The sequence below is a fragment of the Oryctolagus cuniculus genome, chromosome 7 (assembly GCF_964237555.1).
Source record: "Oryctolagus cuniculus chromosome 7, mOryCun1.1, whole genome shotgun sequence".
Lineage (NCBI taxonomy): Eukaryota > Metazoa > Chordata > Mammalia > Lagomorpha > Leporidae > Oryctolagus > Oryctolagus cuniculus.
In genome coordinates this window covers 61,688,397-61,709,460 of record NC_091438.1, presented here as the reverse complement: position 1 = coordinate 61,709,460, position 21,064 = coordinate 61,688,397, and the positions used below count along the sequence as shown (strand labels likewise).

Sequence of the window (21,064 nt, the reverse complement as noted above, 5' to 3'; positions counted from 1 at the left end):
CACACACACGTGCTGTGCTATGTTACGTTCCTGAGCTAATGCAGTGCTCTTCTGTTCACTGGAATTCTATCCCACCTCCACCAAGAAGCCTCCTCCAGCCCAAACTCCCATGCATCTCTGTGAAGCCTCTTCCAATTCTCATGGGCGGGGTTGCCCCCTCCCTCTCTCCCTTACTGTGCATTGAGCAGGTATTGATCCTTCTCAGCCCTTAGCAGACAACTCTTGCCCAGTATATTCTAAAGGAAATAAAGAATAAATAAATGGGGCTATGTGCCTATGATCATGCAGCCAAGTAAGTGAGCCATGGTGTCTTTGGTTTTTTCTCTCACTCCATGCCCACAATTCAACCCTCTGACGGCTTGTTAGTCACCAGAAGCCCTTGTTAGTTAGAACTCTGATATCAAGGAGGGGGTGTGGCACAAGCCGCAACCACTTCACCCCAGCAAGGATTAGGTGTCTAGACACAGGTTAGAGAATCGACCTTTGCGCAGTCTCCCTGGTACAAACCATGCTTTGAGGGACTTTTTTTTTTTTTTTTTTTTTAAGATTCTATTTTTTTATTTGACAGGTAGAGTTACAGACAGCGAGAGAGAGAGAGACAGAGAGAAAGGTCTTCCTTCCGTTGGTTCACTCCCCAAATGGCCGCATGGCCAGAGCTGTGCCGATCCAAAGCCAGGAGCCAGAAGCTTCTTCCTGGTCTCCCATGCGGGTGCAGGGGCCCAAGCACCTGGGCCATCTTCTATTGCTATCCCAGGCCACAGCAGAGAGCCGGACCGGAAGAGGAGCAACCGGGACTAGAACCGGGGCCCACATGGGATGCCGGCACCACAGGTGGAGGATTAACCTAGTGTGCCATGGCGCTGGCCCTGGGACTTTTGTTTTTGATTGTTGTTTGAGGTCTTGTGCAGTATTAGTGAGGCGTTAACTGGATAATCAGGATAATATTAGAAACAGTAAATTACTTATCCTAAGAGCTTTACAAGTATTAACTCTATTAATCTTTACAACAAACTGTGAAGTTGCTGTTCTTATTCTCATCACTTTGTAGATAAGCTGAGGTAGGGTGAAGCGACTTGCCCAAGGTGATCCTCCTTTCTCATCACCCAAGTTTGTTCTTACTCGTTCTTTGGTTCACTTTCTTTTTATTATATCTTTTTTTTTAATTTTTTTTTTTTTTGACAGGCAGAGTGGACAGTGAGAGAGAGACAGAGAGAAAGGTCTTCCTTTTGCTGTTGGTTCACCCTCCAATGGCCGCCGCCACCGGCGCACCGCGCTGATCCGATGGCAGGAGCCAGGTACTTATCCTGGTCTCCCATGGGGTGCAGGGCCCAAGGACTTGGACCATCCTCCACTGCACTCCCTGGCCACAGCAGAGAGCTGGCCTGGAAGAGGGGCAACCGGGACAGAATCTGGCGCCCCGACCGGGACTAGAACCTAGTGTGCCGGTGCCGCAAGGCGGAGGATTAGCCTAGTGAGCCGCGGTGCTGGCTCCCTTTTATTATTTCTTAAGTTATATCTTAGCCATCTAAAAAATCCATATATATATATATGTATGTATACACACATGATACACCTATTTATTTAAAAGGCAAAGTGACAGAGAGAAAGAAAGAGAGAGAGAGAGAGAAGTCTTCCATCCAATGGGTTGGGGTTCACTCCCCCAAATGGTTACAACAGCTGGTGCTTGGCCAGACTGAAGCCGGGACCCAGGAACTCCATCCTGGTTTCCCACGTGGGTGGCAGGGGCCCAAGTACTTGAACCATCATCTGCTGCCTCCCAGGTACATTAGCAGGAAGCTGGAGTGGAAGCAGAGGACCCAGGGCTCGCACTGGTGCTCCAGTGTGGGAGGCTAGCATCTCAAGTGGAGGCTTGGCCTGCTACGTCACAACACCTGCCCCAGTAATATATTTTCAATGCTTATATTTTTATTTATTACAGTAACCTGCTCTGGAAGTACCCTTGGAATGGGTAAGTCGTTTTATTTCTTATGGATAATATAGAAGGGACTTTTTGCTGTTGCATTCTGGGGCAACAACGAGGTTGGGCTCAAAGTTGACTCTTCAGTTGGTCAGAAAGGCACATCCTTTCTATTTCAGATGTGAGGGCTTCCTGCTCTCCACCCCCGGGCCTCGCTCCTCTATAGAGTGCCTCTCCTTAGATTCCACCAGTTGAGATGAATTCCTCTGGATTCTGAAGTCTTTTCCATATTGTAGGGTCTGGCAGGAAAATGTAAATCTATTTTTTTTTTTTTTTTTGGTGAGGCAGCTGCTTAAGCCCTCCTTCAGAAAGTGGTTCCCAGTCCTGCTGTCTGCTGGAGTCATGTGGAGAGCCTGGACTCTGGCCTGGGGTGGAGGCTGGACACCAGCATCCTCAGCAGCTCCTCAATGGACCCCGAAGTGTAGCCCAGCCTGAGAGCGCTGCTTTAGAGCAGGGCTTCTCTGACATGCTGGTGCCTACAAATCACAGGGTATGGGGGCGGGGCTCGGGCGGGGCAGATCCTGGTCTGGTCGCCCTGGGGAGGATCTGAGACTGGGTGATGTGGTGGCAATGCCAATGCTGCCAGGCCAACAACACGTTTGGTGGCCCGACGTTACAGGGACACTGTTCACAGCCTGAAAGGAGAAGGGGGTGTTTGCTTCTGGCTGGCTGGGTGGGGATGCACAGGAGAGAAAAGGAGGTGCCGGAGGAGTCGGAGTCAAGATGGCCCTTGGTGCCACCCCAGTTTTGCTCAGGGCTGCTCCAGGCAATTTTGATCGCCGCCACCGAGGTTACTCCTGGGCAGGGCAGATGGTCACAGAGACAGGAAGAATCCTTGCCACACTCTTCTAGGGGATATCTTGGTTTATGGCCTTTGGGGAAAAAATGCAGGGAATATTATTGACCTCAAACTGTAGAACTCTCCCCCACAACCTGAGTCAGACCTTGAACTTCAGAGAGTGGTGGACACGGAGACTTCCTGCCGAGAAGCTCCACCAGGCAGGGGGCCAGCTCCCCTGCACCAACTCCTTCCACTGGCAACCCTAGTCCTGCCGTCTCGCTCCACTGCTGGTTCTCTGTCTGGGTTCCCTTGTTCTCTTGGTCCACTGCTTCTCTGAGCACAGCAAGGCGTACTCTTCCCAGGACCCGCCCCATCTGCACAGCTGAAGTAAGCGCCACCTCCATTGAGTTTTCAGATCTTGTTTTCCTATAACTACAGCAAGAACAGATCTGGCTTTATTGAAAACAAAAAATAATGAGGAAGCTTCTCATTCTTAAAAATTGCTTAAAGTCTCCCCAAATGCTATTGATAAGAAGCCCTGATCTTTAATGAACAATACATTCTTAGAACCTACAGATTCTTAGAACCTATTCCCAGGCTGATGGTTGCTTTAAATCAGTATTCTCCTGAGCCCAGAGGAGTGGGAGAAGAGTCTTAGGGGTCTCCAGGAGGACAGACGTGATGTATTATATCTTAGCTTTTCCTGAGACTTTGTTAAAGAAAGAGTTGTAATGCTTTTAAAAAAAAAAGTTTAGATGTTTAAAGAGCTTGCTACTCATCAGCAATGGGTGGCTTTTTTTTTTTTTTTTTTTGACAGGCAGAGTGGACAGTGAGAGAGAGAGACAAAGAGAAAAGTCTTCCTTTGCCGTTGGTTCACCCTCCAATGGCCACAGCGGCCAGTGCGCTGCGGCCGGCGCACCGCGCTGATCTGAAGGCAGGAGCCAGGTGCTTCTCCTGGTCTCCCATGCAGGTGCAGGGCCCAAGCACCTGGGCCATCCTCCACTGTACTCCCGGGCCACAGCAGACAGCTGGCCTGGAAGAGGGGCAACCAGGACAGAATCCGGCACCCCAACCGGGACTAGAACCCGGTGTGCCAGCGCCGCAAGGAAGAGGATTAGCCTAGTGAGCCACGGCGCCGGCTAGCAATGGGCAGCTTGTTAAAAACATCCAGTCTCTGCCCACTCCTGACCTACCAAACCCCAAAGTGATTAGTCTGGGGATTCAAGTTTGGAAGCACTGTCTGGGTAGTAGTTTGCAAACTTTGATGCGTCTCAGTCTCCCAGAGTGCTAATAACAAGTGCAGAGGCCCAGGCCCCATCCCTGTGGAGTGCCTAGGGCATCTGTTGGGCTCCCAGGGAATTCTGATCTTCGCAAAGTCTGAGAAGCCCCGCCCCAGGCTCTCCTCTGTCCGTCTCTCTGGGCTGCGGTTTGTCTTGGATTCACCCTTCCTTAGCAAGGCCCACCTGCCATCCTAAAGTCCACTGTCCTGAAGCAGATGCTTGCAGAAATCCTGCAAGACCTTCAAAAGACCGAGGTCATTTGAGGGCCTCTGTCGGTCATATGGTCATTGTGTCTAGGGGAGATTCTAAATTGCTGGCTCCAGTGTAAGATTTCTTCTCCCGGTACATAGGACAAGTCAAATCAGATCCTTGGCTGACACGGAGCCTCCAAATATGCTAAGGAGAGCCTTGGGAATCTTGGTCTAAAGCTTTTGGCCTCCTTGACCCTTGGATTATTTCAAAGAGATCTGGGTTCAAATCCTACTGCCACCGTTTGCTATTAATTAAGTTGCATTGATTCTCTCTAAGCTTAGATTTCCTCTCCTAAAAATTGGAATTCATCACAATCAACTCTTAAAATATCATGATGATTAAATGAGATGTAATTAATGATAGGCCCATAGCAAGTACTTAATACATGGTAGTTATCATTAATTATTATTATTATTAATTCAGGATCAATTTAAGCTTGTGTCATCAAGTAAGCATTTTATTTTATTTTATTTTATTTATTTTTTTGACAGGCAGAGTGGACAGTGAGAGAGACAGAGAGAAAGGTCTTCCTTTGCCGTTGGTTCACCCTCCAATGGCCACCGCGGCCGGCGTGCTGCAGCCGGCGCACCGCGCTGATCCGATGGCAGGAGCCAGGTACTTCTCCTGGTCTCCCATGGGGTGCAGGGCCCAAGGACTTGGGCCATCCTCCACTGCACTCCCTGGCCACAGCAGAGAGCTGGCCTGGAAGAGGGGCAACCGGGACAGAATCCGGCACCCCGACCGGGAGTAGAACCCGGTGTGCTGGCACCGCAAGGCGGAGGATTAGCCTAGTGAGCCGCGGCGCCGACCCTCAAGTAAGCATTTTAAAGTATTACTAACTGGGGCCAGCGCTGTGGTGCAGCAGGTTAACACCCTGGCCTGAGGCGCCGGCATCCTATATGGGCTCCAGTTCGAGTCCCAGCTGCTCCTCTTCCGATCCAGCTCTCTGCTATGGCCTGGGATAACAGTGGAAGACGGCCCAAGTCCTTGGGCCCCTGCACCCACGTGGGAGACCCAGAAGAAGCTCCTGGCTCCTGGCTTTGGATAGGTGCAGCTCTGGCCATTGCGACCATCTGGGGAGTGGACCAGCGGATGGAAGACCTTTCTCTCTGTCTCTACCTCTCTCTGTAACTCTGTCTTTCAAATAAATAAAATAAATCTTAAAAAAAGTACTACTAACTAAGGATTTGAATTTTAACTTTAGTCCTCAAAATACCCCTAACTCATTGGTTCTCAAAGTGTACTCCTGGGGCCAGCAGTATCAGTACCATCTGGGAACCTTTAAGAAATTTAACCCTGGGGCTCCACCACAGAGCTATTGGATCAGAAATTGTGCAGTTAGAGCCCACCCCTCATCTCTTTTAAAAGCTTGATTTATATATTTACTTGAGGGTAAATGAATAGAGTGCCAGAGTGTGCTCTCTGCAGGCTCCTTAGCTATTGAGCAGGCTTCTGCTCCCCCTGCACAGCTCCCTGAATCAAACGCTGGCGCTCCCCGAGGAACACAGCACACTGGCTCGGGAGTGAAGAGCAAAGCTCCGTGTCCTTCAGGAGTGTGTCAGAGCCTCATTTCAAGGAGCAAAAGGAGATTACTATGGTTGGTTAGAAACTGCAGTCAGTTTGAACAGTCTTCTCTTTGAACTGTCCAGATTATCTTACTTTCTTTGTTTAAAGATGGTTTATTTATTTGAAAGGCAGAGTGACACAGGGAGAAGAGGAGAGACAGAGAGAGAAATATCTTCCATCTGATGGTTCACTCCCCAAAAACTGAGATCTGGACACTTAATGCAGGTCTCCCACCTGGGTGGCAGGAACCCAATTACTTGAGCCATTGCGTGCTGCCTCCCAGGGTGCACATTAGCCAGAAGCTGGAGAACCAAATGGAGCCGGGACTCGAACCCAGGCACTCTGATATGGGATGTGAGCCTCCTAGGCAGCGTCTTAATCATTAGGCCAAACACCCACGCAGCATTTGCGCTTTTTAGTTTCAAGAAGACGTCTGCATGTTTAATGCATCTGGCTGCCTCTTCCCTTCCTCGCCCTTCCCAGTGATTTACAGAGGGAAGAGAAATGCAGAATGACACGGTGAACCCCAGGATGCGCCAAAACAGAGACTTCAGCAAGTGAGTATGCAAGTCGATGTTGTGTGATTTCACAGTATAGTACATTATCGTTCTTTTAAAAAATTCTTCCCATTTCTTTTGCAGAGTCATCTCGATTGTTAGTGATTAGAGTTGGAAGAGATCTATTAGAATACACAATGCCTGTAGGATAGGAAAAGCTCCTTTGACTGATAGAACAACTCCTACTCCAGGGCAAGGTCAGGTGGGTCCTCTTCTGCACGGCAGCCCCACGTCTGCTGCTGAGAAGACTCTGCAGAGTGAGACGGATGCACAAAGTCCCCCGGAAGGCTGCCAGCATGAGCCAGCACACTGTGAGAGCCCTGCGAACAAGACAGGTCTGCTTAGCAGGAATTCCCTCTGAGACCGCACATGGACATGTCACAGATGTGAACACATGCACTTCACAAGTGTTTCATTGACATCAGCACTTGGCAGGCAGCCTGCTAGCCGTTCAGGGGCTGGTGGTGTTCATCCCCAGAGAGGACCAGCCCCCCTCCTAGAGCCAGTGCTCACCCCGAGACAGACCCCCACCAGGCCTGGAGAGCATCGGGGGGATAGCAGAAGCTGGTCAGCAACCCATAGCAACAGACACCCTCATCACAAGTCAGGAGGGAAGCTGAGCAGCTGGCAGGGTTTGCTGAGTCAGGGCATCAGGTGAGGTGACATCTGCAGGAATGGGTGGCAGAGTGAGAGCACAGCTGCTGACCTGTTGCTGGGAGCGTTGCCATTTTTGAGGGTGCAAAGACGTTGGCTAGAGGGGCAGTCAGGGGCAGAGCTGCAAACTGGCAGGTGGACGTGCACACATCTTTTGAGGGAAGGATTATTCATCCTGCTGGCTGTGTCCCCCTCTCACACAGCCACTGCTTCTTTCATTGGAGAGGAAAGACAATGATATATAGTATAAATCTGATGTACCTAGAAAAATGTCCTTCCAATGCCAATAACCTAATTAAAAAATAGTGCAAATAGGACTTGTGTAATACACACACATAGACACAGATGGTGTTTACTTCCCCAAAGCATGGCCATGGAGCAAGGAGGGGACTGGAGCGTGGAGTCAGACTCGAGAAAAACAAAGGCAGGAGGATAAACGTCCCCTTCAGTGTCTTCTTTCTCTTCTGTGGCAACCCAGCAACAGGTGCTCCAAGAGAGGAGGGGATTGCTTCCTCTGTGAGCCTCATCAAAGAGGCGTGGCCTGGATGCATCACTGGTCAGAGCCCTCCCCCACAGCATTTGCACTGGAAAGCACAAGGGCCAAAGACACTAGTTTCCGCATATGCACCTTAATGCAACAGAAAGCACACCCAGAGCATGGAAGAGTCTAGTTCATTTTGGTTAAAATTTTCATTTTATTTGAAAGGCTTAGACACACACACACACACACACACACAGATCTTCCATTCACTGATTCACTCACCAATACCCCCAACATCCAGGACTGGGCCAGCCTGAATCCAGCACTCAGTCTAGCTTTCTTACATGGGTGACAGGGACTCAAGCACTTGAGCCATCACCTGCCACCTCCCAGATTATGCATTAGCAGGGAGCTGGAATTGGAATTGGAGGCAGGACTTGAACCCAGGTACTCTGATATGGGAATTAGACTCCCCAAGCAGTATCTTTACTGCTGCACCAAATGTCAGCCCCTTGTTCCTTTTATTTTTTTTTTAAATTTACATTCCATACTTTCCATTTATTTCATAATCATAAGATGAGCCCTCCACTAAGTAAAAAATTCAACAAATAGTAGGAAGAAAAAAACACTGTTCCTTAATAGTAGAGACAAGGGCTGTAAACATTAATCAGTTCTCAAAATGTAATTTCCTCATTTATATTACATTTCTTCATACTCTGTTAGTTACCACAGATCAGGGAAACATGGTATTTGTCTTTAAACATAGAACACTTCACAGATTTGCATGTCATCCTTGCAGCAGGGGCCATGCTCACCTTCTCTGTATCGTTCTAATTTTAGTCTATGTGCTGCCCAAGTGAGCACAGCCCCTGTTCCTTTTTTTTTTTTTTTTAAGATGTATTTATTTACTTGAAAGGCAGAGTTACAGAGAAGCAGAGGCAGGGGCAGAGAGAGAGAGAGAGAGGTTTTCCATCTGCTGGTTCACTCCCGAAATGGCTGCAACGGCCAAACTGGGCCAATCTGAAGCCAGAGCCTGCAGCTTCCGGGTCTCCGACATGGGTGCAGGGGTCCAAGGACTTGGGCCATCTTCTATTGCTTTCCCAGGCCACAGCAGAGAGCTGGATCGGAAGGAGAGCAGCCACGATTCAAACCAGTGCCCATATGGGATGCCAGCACTGCAGGTGACAACTTTACCCGCCACGCCACAGCACCGGTCCCAGCCCTCTGTTCCTAAACACTAGTGAGGGAGCAGGGGTTGAGTTAGTGCATCAGCAACTCTCAGGGTATCTCGTTACTCACCTAGAATCCCGGGTTTTAGTCTTGGAGATCTGAAGTCAGTGGGTCTGGACCAGGGTGGGGATATGTATTTTTAACAAGCTCATGATTCTGACATGTGGCCAGTTTTGAACCTTAAAAGTGTTGTCTTGGTGAGCTCTTCTTGTAAGCAAAATTTCAGGGGTAAGAGGCTGACAAGTTGTAGGCCTCAGAGTAGGTGATGTGGTTCAGTGGATTAAATAGCTGCTTGAGACACCAGCATACTGTATCAGAGTACATGGGATTGAATTCGAACTCTGCTTCTGATCCAGCTTCCTGTTGATGTGCCTGGGAGGTAGCATGTGATGACCTAAGTATTTGGGCTCCTTCTACCCCTTTGGGAGACCTGAATGGAGTTTCTGGTTCCTGACTTTGGCCTGGCCTAGACCAGGCTATATCTGGTATTTGGGGAGTGAACCAGCAGATGGAAGCTCTCTCTATCTCCCTCTCTTTCTGTCATTCTGCCTTTCAAATAAATAAATACAACCTAATTTTAAAACAATCAGGAAAAGATGTAGCGTGTAGTCTACAAGGAAAGAATGGTGAGACCTGGGGTGGGGGGTTCAGAGCAGATTTGTGCCCTGGGACAGCAACCATCATGGTGCAGAGCTGGGGGAACATTCTGGATCCAGAGTCCAAAGGAGACTCTGTGCCGAGCCTAGGTGCCAGCAGAGTGGGCCCTGTTGGTAGAGTTGTGTCTTGGTGCACAGGAACGGAGGGGCAGGATGTCCAGTGGATCCCTTGGCCAAGGACACCAGAGAACTGGGGCCTGTTCACCCACACTCTGCAAGCATTTGTGGCACAGAAAAGGAACTGGCCGGCTGCTTCGCTAGACGTCAAAGGCTGAGCTACATTCTTCAGAATGTGGTCCTCGCAGGGTGAAAGTGAAGGCAGTTTGGTTCATAGGCCAAGCTTCTTTGAGCATATGTGATAATTTATTTGAGAGGCAGAGAGAGACAGTATCCATCCACTAGTTTACTTCCCACATACCCGCAACAGCCAGGACTGAGCTGGGCCAAAGTTGGGAGCAGAGAACTCAATCCAGACTTCCCATCTTAGTGTCAGGGACTCAATGACTTGAGCCATCACTGCTGCCTTCTAGGGTCTGCATTGGCAGGAAGTTCAAGTCAGGAGCCAGAGCCAGGTTCTGAACACAGGCACTGCAAAATGGGACACAGACATCTTAATTTCTGAACCAAATGCCTATCCCCAAAGCAAACTAGGTTATTTAAAGTCTATGTACCACTTACGATGTGCATAAGTGCTTTCAATTCACTCATTTCATTCTCATAATATCCCTAAAGCTAGGGGATGGTGTTATCCCCTTAGAAAGGTCAAGTGGCTCCCTCACATCCACACAATTGACCAGTCTGAAACTGCTGGGAACCAAATAAGTTAAGTAGCATTGATTAGACCTGCTTGTCTGTGATATCTTTATGGAAAATATCTCCCCATATCATGATTAAGTCATCACTTATTACTAATGAACAAGACCCAGGAATAGGAAACCAAGGAAGTAATTTGCTTTCACGGGAGTACTTGTATTGTCAGCCCTCAGATATTCTGACTATTTATCATCTGCTCTGTGAATTATACAAAGCAGTTTTTTATCTCCGGCCAACGTTGGTGGATCTTGCCCTTCATTTTGCTGTGTCATGTTCAGGGAATCCAAGTTCAGTTTTCAGTTTGGTTAGGCAAGCAAAGTAGAGAAGACTTAGAAAAAACAGCTCAGGAAGGTTATGAAACGCCGGGGGAGCATGGGAAGACGGGCGAGATGGTACAATAGTTTAAGGGTGATGGACTTGGAGCCAGATGCAACCAGAGCTTAACTCACTTGGAGATTTTACATAATTTTAAATTTTTATTATTTATTTATATGAAAGTCAGAAAAACAAAGAGGCAGAGGGAGAAAGATTTCCCACCTACTGGTTCACACTCCAAATGGCTGCAACAGCCAGGTCTGGATCAAGCTGCAGGCAGCAGCTAGGAACTCCATTCTGGTTGCCCATGTGGGTGGCAGGGACCCAAGCACTTGGGCCATCTTTCGCTACCTTCCAAGGCACGTTAGCAGGAAGCTGGATTAGAAGCAGACCACCCAGGGCTGGTGCTGTGGCGTATCAAGTAAAGCCTGCTGCCTATAGTGCTGGCTTCCTACATGGGTGTCCATTCATGTCCCGGCTTCTCCTCTTCCTATCCAGCTCTCTGCTTTGACCTGGGAAAGCAGTCGAAAATGGCCCACGTACTTGGGCCCCTGCACTCACATGAGAGACCTCGAAGAAGCTCCTGGCTCCTGGGTTCAGATCTGTTCAGCTCCTGCCTTTGCAGCCATTTGGGGAGTGACACAGTGGATGGAAGACCTTTCTCTCTGTCTCTCCCTCTTTCTGTCTATAATTCCACCTCGCAAATAAATAAATAAATCTTTAAAAAAAAAAGATGAAGAAGAAGCAGAGTAGTAGTCAAGACTTGAAATGGCATCATAAGCTATGGCTTAACCTGGTGCACCACGATGCTGGCCCTGAGATTTTACATGGGTTAGCCTCTTTGAGTCACAGTTTTCTCATCTGTAGAATGGCAGTAACGACTATCACCCTGCTGGTTCGTTGTGATGTTTCAGAGAATAGATTTATATTCAGCACATTAAATGCAATGAAGCTGAGATGTTTAAAGTCACACTACCAGACAGCGGCAGGGCCAGAATTTTGAGAACATGGACCTGTGTGTGGGTGCAGCAAAAGCCCAAGCTTGCTCCACTTTCCATCCCACTTACCCTGGCCTTTAGGGACAGGAACCACAACTGAACCTCACATGACTGGGGTCAGACTTCCACCCCCGAAGGCCCTGTTTGTGTCACTCCTGGCATCTGTCCTCCTCCTCATGGACAAGACACTGGCATCTCACCCCCCTCACCCTGCTCTCTTGATTTGGCCCTCCAGGGAGAGGAGCTCCACCTGAGAGGGGAGAGCCTCCAGGGTCATGGTCGTTTCTGCTGTGCTAAGGAGAACCTGATTTAAAAGGAAAAGGCAGGGGAACTAATGTGAGCATTTGTTTAGAATTCTGAGCAACTGAATCCATTTAGAGTAACTGTCCAACAGAAAAAGCATTCATGCAAGAGGTTGTGCCTGAACCCATTTGATGGCTGTCTTTCTTCTCCAGTCTCATTTTCCCTCCTAAAAAGTGCAGGATATCCCACAGACTGCTCTACTGCTTTCTGGCAGGCCAAGCCTGATCCTGTCCCCATTCCCTCAATGTGCATCTTTGTCAAGTTACTTAACTTGACTAAGCAGAGTTTTCTTGTCTATAAGGGTTGCTCTGAGGATAAATGAAGTAATCCACTTACACATTCTTACAGCATTAGTAGTGACCAACTATTTCCACTTCCCTATGTTATCAACTCGAACCGGCAAAGATTCCCTCCAGGAAAGCCTACTTTCCACCAATGTACCTGATGGTTATGTCACATGGTGCTCAGCAACTCAACTGATCAAACTCGTGATTGATTGCTTTGATTTCAAGTCTGAAAAGAACCATCTCAGTAAACGATCTCTGCCTAAACTTTCTGGGCTCAAACCACCTCTGTGAATCAGCTTTCAACAGTAATCCTGGATCCTACAGTATTGATAGCCTCTCCCTTATATATATTTTTTTTTAATTTTTTGACAGGCAGAGTGGACAGTGAGAGGGAGAGACAGAGAGAAAGGTCTTCCTTTGCCGTTGGTTCACCCTCCAATGGCCTCCGCGGCCGGCGCGCTGTGGCGCTGATCCAATGGCAGGAGCCAGGTGCTTCTCCTGGTCTCCCAGGGGGTGCAGGGCCCAAGGACTTGGGCCATCCTCCACTGCACTCCCGGGCCATAGCAGAGAGCTGGCCTGGAAGAGGGGCAACCGGGACAGAATCCGGCGCCCCGACAGGGACTAGAACCCGGTGTGCCGGCGCCGCAAAGCGGAGGATTAGCCTAGTGAGCCGCGGCGCCGGCCTCCCTTATATTTGTTGCACAAACTTGTTGAACGGATGATTATTGCTATATTAGTTCATTCATTTACATTATATCACTAAGGTATTTGTTTTTCAATCAACTTTTGACTACCTACTACATGCTGGAAATTGTGCTCTTTAATTAGATGATAGAGAAAGAAGTGAATCTCTCACCAGAAAGTTCAGTATAGTTCTGGACACATGGAGGCAATGCTACGGTTCTACACAGTGACTGCAACTTTGAAAAAGGAAATAAAATAAACTTTGCGGGGCGGGTAGTAAATTTTCCATTTGGTGAATGAGCTGGCTACTGAGTGAAGTCTATTGTGAGCTGCTTCGTCAGGTGAAGAATTCTTCTGCAAGGCGAAGGCTTCCCACTGCTTCACGTACGTGGGAGTTTGGAATTTCTCGGACCCTGGCCCCTCACATCCGCTGCCATGTTTCGCTTTCAACTTCGCCAGACGATGAACATCAGCCTCCCGCCAGGGGGAGCCAGACTGCCCGTGACGATTCCACCCGTACTGCGCAGCCTCCTTTCAGGAGGGGGCGGGAATCCCCGTGCTTTTGCGCGTGACGTCACCGGAGGGCGCGGCCCGCGGGGGAGGCGGGGCTTCCGCGGCGGCGGGGGCGGGGCCGCCCCGAGTGCAGCTCTCACGGCTGAAGTGGGTTGCAAGTGGGCGTCCGTGGCTGCTGCTCCACAGCGTTGGGAAGATGGCGCCGCTGGCGACGGAACGGGGTCTGAAGAGCGTCGTGTGGCAGAGTGAGTGCGGCGGGGTAGGGGCTGAGCCCAGGGAAGGCCCTGGAGGCCGCCGCGCCGGACCTTGCTTTTCCGCCCCGGCTCGGCAGCCTCTCGGGCAGCCGCTGCGAGCACTTGTTGCGTCCCTGTGGAGACTTCCTCCTGCCTTCCTCCCCAGCCTCGTTTCTTGCCAGCTGCAGGGATGGGGGGGGGGGTGCGACAGGGCGGGTCGCGGCCTTCTGGCTGGCGCCGGGCACCCGCTGGCCGCGGTCGGGCTCCGGCACCGAAGCCCCGCCCTGGGTGAGCCGCCCGGGGCCCGGCGTTCGCTTCCGCGGCCCCTGCGCGTCTCCTCGGCCCAGGCCGGAACCCGCCAGGCGGGGATGTCTCTCTGCTTCTCCACCGTCCACAATCTGGGCTGTGTTTCCCTCTCCCGCCTCCCCCACCTCCTCCCCTGCACTGGAGTTTCAGTGGCTGCTGTTTCGTGTGGGTATTAAGGAGGGTTTTACAAGCGTCGTTTTTTGTTGTTGTTTTTTAAAGCAACTTCAGCTAAACTTAAGACCCTCTTGCAGCCTTCCTGAAGAGCTGACTTTCTAAATAGTTCTGGAGCTAGGCCCCTTGGCATGGTTGTCGGAGCCGTGACAGCTCCCAGCGGAGCCTGGCGGGGCTGCGCCTTCCCCTTCCCCTTTGCGTTCCCGGGCTGCTGCCTGCTGTTGGGACTGTAGTACGTATTGCTCACTGATGTTCCGCCGAGTCGTCGCCGACTTTCATAGAAATCTCGCTCTGGCAGGGCACAGGGAATGAAGACACTGCCCAGGAAGAACCTTCGGTGTTTGGCATCGCTGCGTTCCAAATAATTACGGGCTAGTAGTGGGAAGGGAGTGACATCTAATTACTGTTTTCTTACTCCAGCTTGTTGAACAAAGAGCAGAAGTGATTCGGGTAGCAGACTCCTGGGAGTTGTGGAGTGCTTCTGTAAAGTTAGAAGTCCCCATCAGTAACTGGGATTGTGTTTAACAAATAGCAGGCCCTGAGTAAGCCTATGAATAGGTAAAAAGATAGCAAAGAAAGATATGTTGACTTTCAAAAGGTGGTGCATTTTAAGATGAGCATTTTGTTTAGGGGTGGATATTTAGCCTAGTGGCTAGGATGCCAGTTAAGCCGCCCACTCCGGGCATCAGAGTGCGGGGGTGAGATTCCTAGCTCCTGACTCCAGCTTTCTGCTGTGGAGGCCTTGGGAGGAGCTGGTGATGGCTGGTGATTGAGTTCCTGTCGCTGACAGGGGAGACCTGGGCTGAGTCCTCCCAGCTTGAGCTGTGCCATTGCAGGAGTTTGGGAGAATGAACCAGCAGTGAGAGCTGTCCCCTTCTCAGGTACAAATAAGTGAAAATTTAAAAAAATTGGAGGTGTTTAAAATCACAATGGTGTTTACGTACATTTATCTGAAAATAGGTAACAAATTGTATAAAATCCAAATTAAACATAGTGTTTACATCAGTATTTTTGAGAAAAAAGTTAATGATAATAATGCTGTCATTTTTAGTAGCATGGAAGCAAGGCAGGAGGGAAAGTATAGCACTAACAAAATGTCCATCTTCTGTTGTTCACCTGCATACCACCAGGCTACCCAGATAAAGTGTACAGTAAAGACAGAGACTGGGGGCTGGCGCAGTTGTAGTGGATAAAGCTGCCACCTGCAGTGCCAGCATCCCATACAGGCATAGGTTTGAGTCCTGGCTGTTCCACTTCCAATCCAGCTCCCTGCCGATGGCCTGGGAAAGCAGTAGAACACAGCCTAAGTCCTTGAGCACCTGCACTGTTTGGGAGACCCAGAAGAAGCTCCTGGCTCTTGGCTTTGGATCTGCTCAGCTCCATCTTTTTGCGGCCATTTGGGGAGTGAACCAGTGGATGGAAGACCTCTCTCTCTGCTTCTGTCTCTCTGTAATTCTGCCTTTCGAATAAATAAATCTTTAAAAAAAGATAGAGACTGAATGAAGAGGAAAAGTTGTAAGGGTTATAAAAAGAAGTTCTATTGGTTCTTTGTATAAATGAAAACATAACCAAAAGACAGGATAATATTCAACATTTATTGAATAAAGCATATATAGTAACTTGAAAAAGTCTATGGAGGCCGACGCTGCAGCTCACTAGGCTAATCCTCCGCCTTGCAGCGCCAGCACACCGGGTTCTAGTCCTGGTTGGGGCGCCGTATTCTGTCCCGGCTGTCCCGGTTGCCCCTCTTCCAGGCCAGCTCTCTGCTGTGGCCAGGGAATGCAGTTCAGGATGGCCCAAGTGCTTGGGCCCTGCACCCCATGGAAGACCAGGAGAAGTACCTGGCTCCTGCCATTGGATCAGCGCGGTGCGCCGGCCACAGCGCGCTGGCCGCAGCGGCCATTGGAGGGTGAACCAACGGCAAAGGAAGACCTTTCTCTCTGTCTCTCTCTCTCACTGTCCACTCTGCCTGTCAAAAAATAAAAAAATAAAAAATAAAAAAAATAAAAAGTCTATGGAGATTGGAATTAAAAGGTAAGTTTATTTTAGTGCAAAAGTTTTTTTAAATCAGTGCATAAGAGGGTCTTTAAAACATTCATGGTGGGGCCTGCGCTGTGCGCAGTAGGTTAATCCTCTGCCTGCTGTGCCAGATCCCATATGGGTACTGGTTCTAGTCTCAGCTGCTCCTCTTCCGATCCAGCTCTCTGCTGTGGCCTGGGAAAGCAGTAGAAGATGGCCTAGCACTTGGGCCCCTGCACCCACATGGGAGACCTGGAAGAAGCTCCTGGCTGCTGGCTTTGGATCGGCCCAGCTCCAGCCGTTGCGGTCATCTGGGGAGCGAACCAGCAGATGGAAGACCTTTCTCTCTGTCTCTACCTCTCTCTGTAAATCTTTCAAAAAAATAAAATAAATCTTTTAAAAACATTTGTGGAAAATACATATTATAAAAAACTATGTGGATTTTTAAGAATTTTTTGAGTGTCCAGGATACATCCATATTTTAATTCTATTTTTTTCATGGAATTTTTGAAGTACCCTTGTGTACATTGAGAAGCGGGAGCCTCTGAGTTCTGTTAGAGAAAGATGAAAGCGTCTGAAAGAAATGTTAAAGGAATCTTCTATGAGACAGGCGAATTATTCATTTGACTGGAAACAAGGTTTTGTTAGGATAGGTTGAAGACAGTATAGTTAGCTGAGGCTAGAAAGAGAAATAACTTAAGAACATTTGATTTACCTGCAAATCACAGTAGATAAAGAGAAGGAAACTAATATTTTTAAAAAATATTTATTTGAAAGGCAGAGTTACAGAGAAAGAGGGAGAGACTGAGAGCGAGATCTTCTATCTTCTGGTTCACTCCCCAAATGGCATCAATGGCCAGGGCTGGGCCAGGTGGAAGCCAGGAGCCAGAAGTTTCATCTGGGTCTCCTAGGTGGTTGTAGGGGCCCAAGCATTTGGGCCATCCTCTACTGCTTTTCCAGGTGCATTAACAGGGAGCTGGATCAGAAATGGAGCAGCTGGGATTCGAACCCGTGCTCATATGGGATGCCAGCATCACAGGTGGCAGCTTAACCACACTGTGCCACAGGGCTGGCCCTGGAACTAATATTTCTTTTTTTTTTTTTAAAGATTTATTTTATTTATTTGAAAACAAAGCTACATAGAGGAAGAGACAGAGAGAGAGGTCCTCCATCCACTGGTTCACTCCCCAGATGGCCACAACAGCTGGAGCTGAGCCAATCCAAAGTCAGGAGCCAGGAGCTTCCTTTGGGCCTCCCACATGGGCACAGGGGCCCAAGGACTTGGGCCATCCTCCACCGCTTTCCCAGACCATAGCAGAGAGCTGGATTGGAAGAGGAGCAGCCGGGACTAGAACCAGCGCCCACATGGGATGCCGGCGCTCAGGCCAGGGCTTTAACCCACTGTTCCACAGTGCCGGCCCCAAACTAATATTTCTTAAACATTTACTCAATGCCAATCACTTGTATTCTTTAGATATTTTAAATTTCATGAGAATATCTAGTTTGTAGATATTAAAACTGGTATAGCTATTAGTGTAGCAGCACTATTCATAATAGTCATGAAGTGGAACTATCCATGAACTGAAGAGTGGCTAGATAAAGGCAATAAAAAGGAATGAGGCACTAATATAGTCTATATAACATGGCTGAATCTTGAAAACATTCGCTAAACAAAAGCCAGTCACAAAGGACTGCATTGTATGACTCCATTTATATGAAATTCCAGAATAGATAAATCCATGGAGATTGAAAGTAGAAAATGGTTGTCTGTGTCTTGGGAATGGGAAGATTGGGGGGAAGGGACTTGTATGGAGTAGTAAGATTGTTCTAAAAATGATTGTGGTAATGTGATGGATGCATGACTGTGCATATACTGAAAAACCACTGAATTGTAGTTTAAGTGGGTGAATTGTGTGATATGCAAGTCATTTTATTAATACTTAAAGAAAAAAGTCTAATACAGCTATTAAATACAGACCTAGGATTCACAGTAGATCTTTGAAGAGTTAATGTATGTCCCATCTGTGGCTTTCCGTAATGTTTAAACTTTATTTACTTTCAGGCCTTATCTTAGACCCAGTTTGTCACAGTAGCTTCCTGAGTGATTTGAGTGTCCAGGTTCTTGCTCTTTCTCATTCTAATCCATCTAGCAAAGAGCTGCCCAAATCATTTTCCTGTGATAATAGTGCGCTGTGATCCTATGGTTCTCTTACTGAAAATCTGCAGATTCTCAGTTGCCTAAAGCTCATTTCAGACACTTAGTCTGCTTTTGAAGATAGACTCCAACTGGCCCCAGCCTACGTTGTTATTCTTATCTACTTTCACTGGTATAATCTAGATTTTCTGTCTCTACTGTTTACTCTTCTTATAGGCTTTTACCTCCACATCTTTGTTGTGATGTGGATTCCTCTGTCTAAACTGCCTCCCTTTCCCTGACTCTAATTTTTAGCCAAGCTTCAAGTTTCAGCTCAACTGGAATACTACCTCCATGATGGCTTCTCATTTTCACCCAGCCTCTTTAAGTTTTTATACCATTTAGTTTACCTTCTTGAATGGAACTTCTCACTACTGCCTTCTATGAGTCTCTTGATAAAATTTTTGAAGGTAGGCCCGCTATTGTATCTTGTAGAGCTTTAAATTCCTAACAGTGTAGCAAAATGTGCTAGGTAACAATATTTGTTAATATTTGTTAAAAATAAATGACTCAATTTTTCCCTATTTCTTGCTACCTAAAGCCCCACATTTAGCCAATAAGTACTATTGAATTCCTATGGGAATACAGCAATAGCAGGCAAACAAGTTCCCAGCCCTCTTCAAACTTACATTAAAGTAGGAAATAATAGAAAATAAATCAGTAAACAAAGAATAAGCATTACTTCTGTTTGTGATATTAGAGAGAAGGTACTTTAGATAAGTGGATCAAGAAAGGTTTCTCTGAGTAGGTGACATCTGAGTTGAGACCTAATGCATGAGAAGAAACCAGTCTTTAGGACTACCTTAAAATGCCTTCTTAGAGCAGGTATTGTGGTATAAAGGGTTAAGCCACCCCTTGGGACACCACCATCCCAAAATTGGTGTGCTAGTTCGAGTCCTGGCTACTCCACTTTTGACCCAGCTTCTGTTGCTAATGGAAACCAACCTTTAGCACTCCTTAAAAATCCTTTCTTGGAGTAGATTTTATGGCACAAAGCATTCCAAATTGGAGTGGAAAGTCCCAGCTACTCCACTGTTGATCCAACTTCTGCTACTTCTGCACTTGAGAAGACAACACATGATGGCCCAAGTAGTTGGGTCCCTGCCACCCCTGTGGGAGACCCAGGTGGGAGTTCTAGGCTCTTGACTTCTCAGTTGTTACAGGCATCTGGGAAGTGAACCAGTGGGTGGAAGATCTCTGTCTCTCCTTCTCTGTCACTCCACCTTTAAAATAATAATGATTAAAAAAAAAAAAAAAAAAAAAACTTCTAGAAAAGAACTAATACTACAAATGCAAAAGACTATTTAATTACAAAAATAATACCCATATTTGAAATCAGTGAAGAGTTCTGTTGTTCATTTGCCACTGCTTGCTATAGGAAAGTACTAGCAAAAATAGCACTGATAGAAGAAGGTTTTAAATAAAAATTTGAAGTTTATTTTAAAAACAAGCACACAATAAAACAAGTGATTAAAGCAACCACAAAGCAAGTATAAACCACCAGTATCTTTTTTCCCCTCTTCTTGATGTTATTTAAATAGTAATGTTTTCTCTTTTGACTATAAGTGGTAGTCTGATAGAATGTCTATAATTCGTGTCTGTTGGGTATTTTTTTTTTTAAGATTTATTTATTTGAAAGAGTGACAGAGAGCGAGAGACTTTTTTTTTTTTTTTTTTTTTTGACAGGCAGAGTGGACAGTGAGAGAGAAAGGTCTTCCTTTACCGTTGCGCTGATCCGAAGCCAGGAGCCAGGTGCTTCTCCTGATCTCACATGGGGGTGCAGGACCCAGGGACTTGGGCCATCCTCCACTGCCTTCCTGGGCCACAGCAGAGAGCTGGACAGAAAGAGGAGCCACCGGGACTAGAACCCGGTGTGCCGTCGCCGCAGGTGGAGGATTAGCCTATTGAGCCACAACACCGGCCCAAGACTTTTTTTTTTTTTTTTTTTAAGTTTATCTATTTATTTGAAGGTTATAGTGACAGGGAGGGAGAGAGACAGAGATTTTCCATACCCTGGTCACTCCCCAAAGACCTCAATTGCCAATGCTGGTCCAGGCTGAAACTGGGTCTCCAGTGTGGGTGGCAGAAGCCCAAATACTTGAGCCATCTTCTGCTTTCCCAGGGGCATTAGCAGGAAGCTGGATCAGAAGCAGAGTAACCAGGACTCAAACCAGTGCTCTAATATGGGATGCTAGTATTCCAAGTGGCAGTTTAACCTGTGTTGACCCATGTTGAATATTTTACAGGAAACCTTCGAGAAAATGAATCTAAGTAAATTGCAAATGATTTTAAATTAAAGTTATCAGAATATATTTATTTGAGCCAGTTCTTTACATATTTAATCATAAGCTTTTTCTCCTTTTCACATTTCCCTCTGATCCTTATATACTACAAAACTTCAAAAAGTTCATGGAGAGCAGCAGACATTTAACTTAGCAGTTAAGATGGCTACATCATGCATTGAAGTGCCTCTGTTTTTTTCCTGGCTCTGCCACTGACCAGCTTCCTGCTAATGCAGACCAATAGCTCAAGTCATTGGGTTCCTGCCCATGGAAGACCTAGATTCGTGTTCCAGGTTCCTGACTTCAGTCCCAGTCCCGGTCTACCTCCAGCCTTTGTGAGCTTTTGGGAGGTGAACTAGTGGATGGACCTTTGCTCTGTCTCTGCTTCTCAGAAAGTTCATGGAGAAATGGAATTAAAAGATGTAGCGGCCATTTGGGGGGTGAACCAACAGAAAAGGAAGACCTTTCTCTCTGTCTCTAACTCTGCCTGTCAAAAAAAAAAAAAAAGATA

At 47.5% G+C, this 21,064-nt stretch overlaps 2 protein-coding genes and 1 non-coding gene across 8 annotated transcripts in view; 2 read left to right on the top strand and 1 right to left on the bottom strand.

Moving 5' to 3' along the window:
* FNDC7 (fibronectin type III domain containing 7) overlaps positions 1 to 7,385 on the top strand; it is a 33,362-nt gene extending 25,977 nt beyond the window's left edge. For all 4 annotated transcript variants that reach the window (XM_070077938.1, XM_051856210.2, XM_070077939.1 and 1 more), the window contains 3 exons: positions 1,940 to 1,969; positions 6,341 to 6,414; positions 6,499 to 7,385. In XM_070077938.1, the coding sequence (XP_069934039.1) occupies positions 1,940 to 1,969; positions 6,341 to 6,372 (62 nt within the window). In that variant the 3' untranslated portion in view covers positions 6,373 to 6,414; positions 6,499 to 7,385. The remainder of the gene's footprint in view (positions 1 to 1,939; positions 1,970 to 6,340; positions 6,415 to 6,498) is intronic.
* A 920-nt stretch (positions 7,386 to 8,305) lies between these two features.
* LOC127493796 (U6 spliceosomal RNA) lies at positions 8,306 to 8,413 on the bottom strand. Its single transcript, XR_007924340.2, has one exon. It is a non-coding gene; the product is annotated as a U6 spliceosomal RNA (small nuclear RNA).
* Positions 8,414 to 13,399: 4,986 nt separating this feature from the next.
* Positions 13,400 to 21,064, top strand: part of STXBP3 (syntaxin binding protein 3) — an 80,598-nt gene continuing 72,933 nt past the window's right edge. The window contains exon 1 of one of the 3 annotated variants that reach the window (XM_070077963.1): positions 13,400 to 13,593. In XM_070077963.1, the coding sequence (XP_069934064.1) occupies positions 13,545 to 13,593 (49 nt within the window). In that variant the 5' untranslated portion in view covers positions 13,400 to 13,544. The remainder of the gene's footprint in view (positions 13,594 to 21,064) is intronic. The other 2 variants (XM_070077962.1, XM_070077964.1) reach the window with 2 other exon arrangements.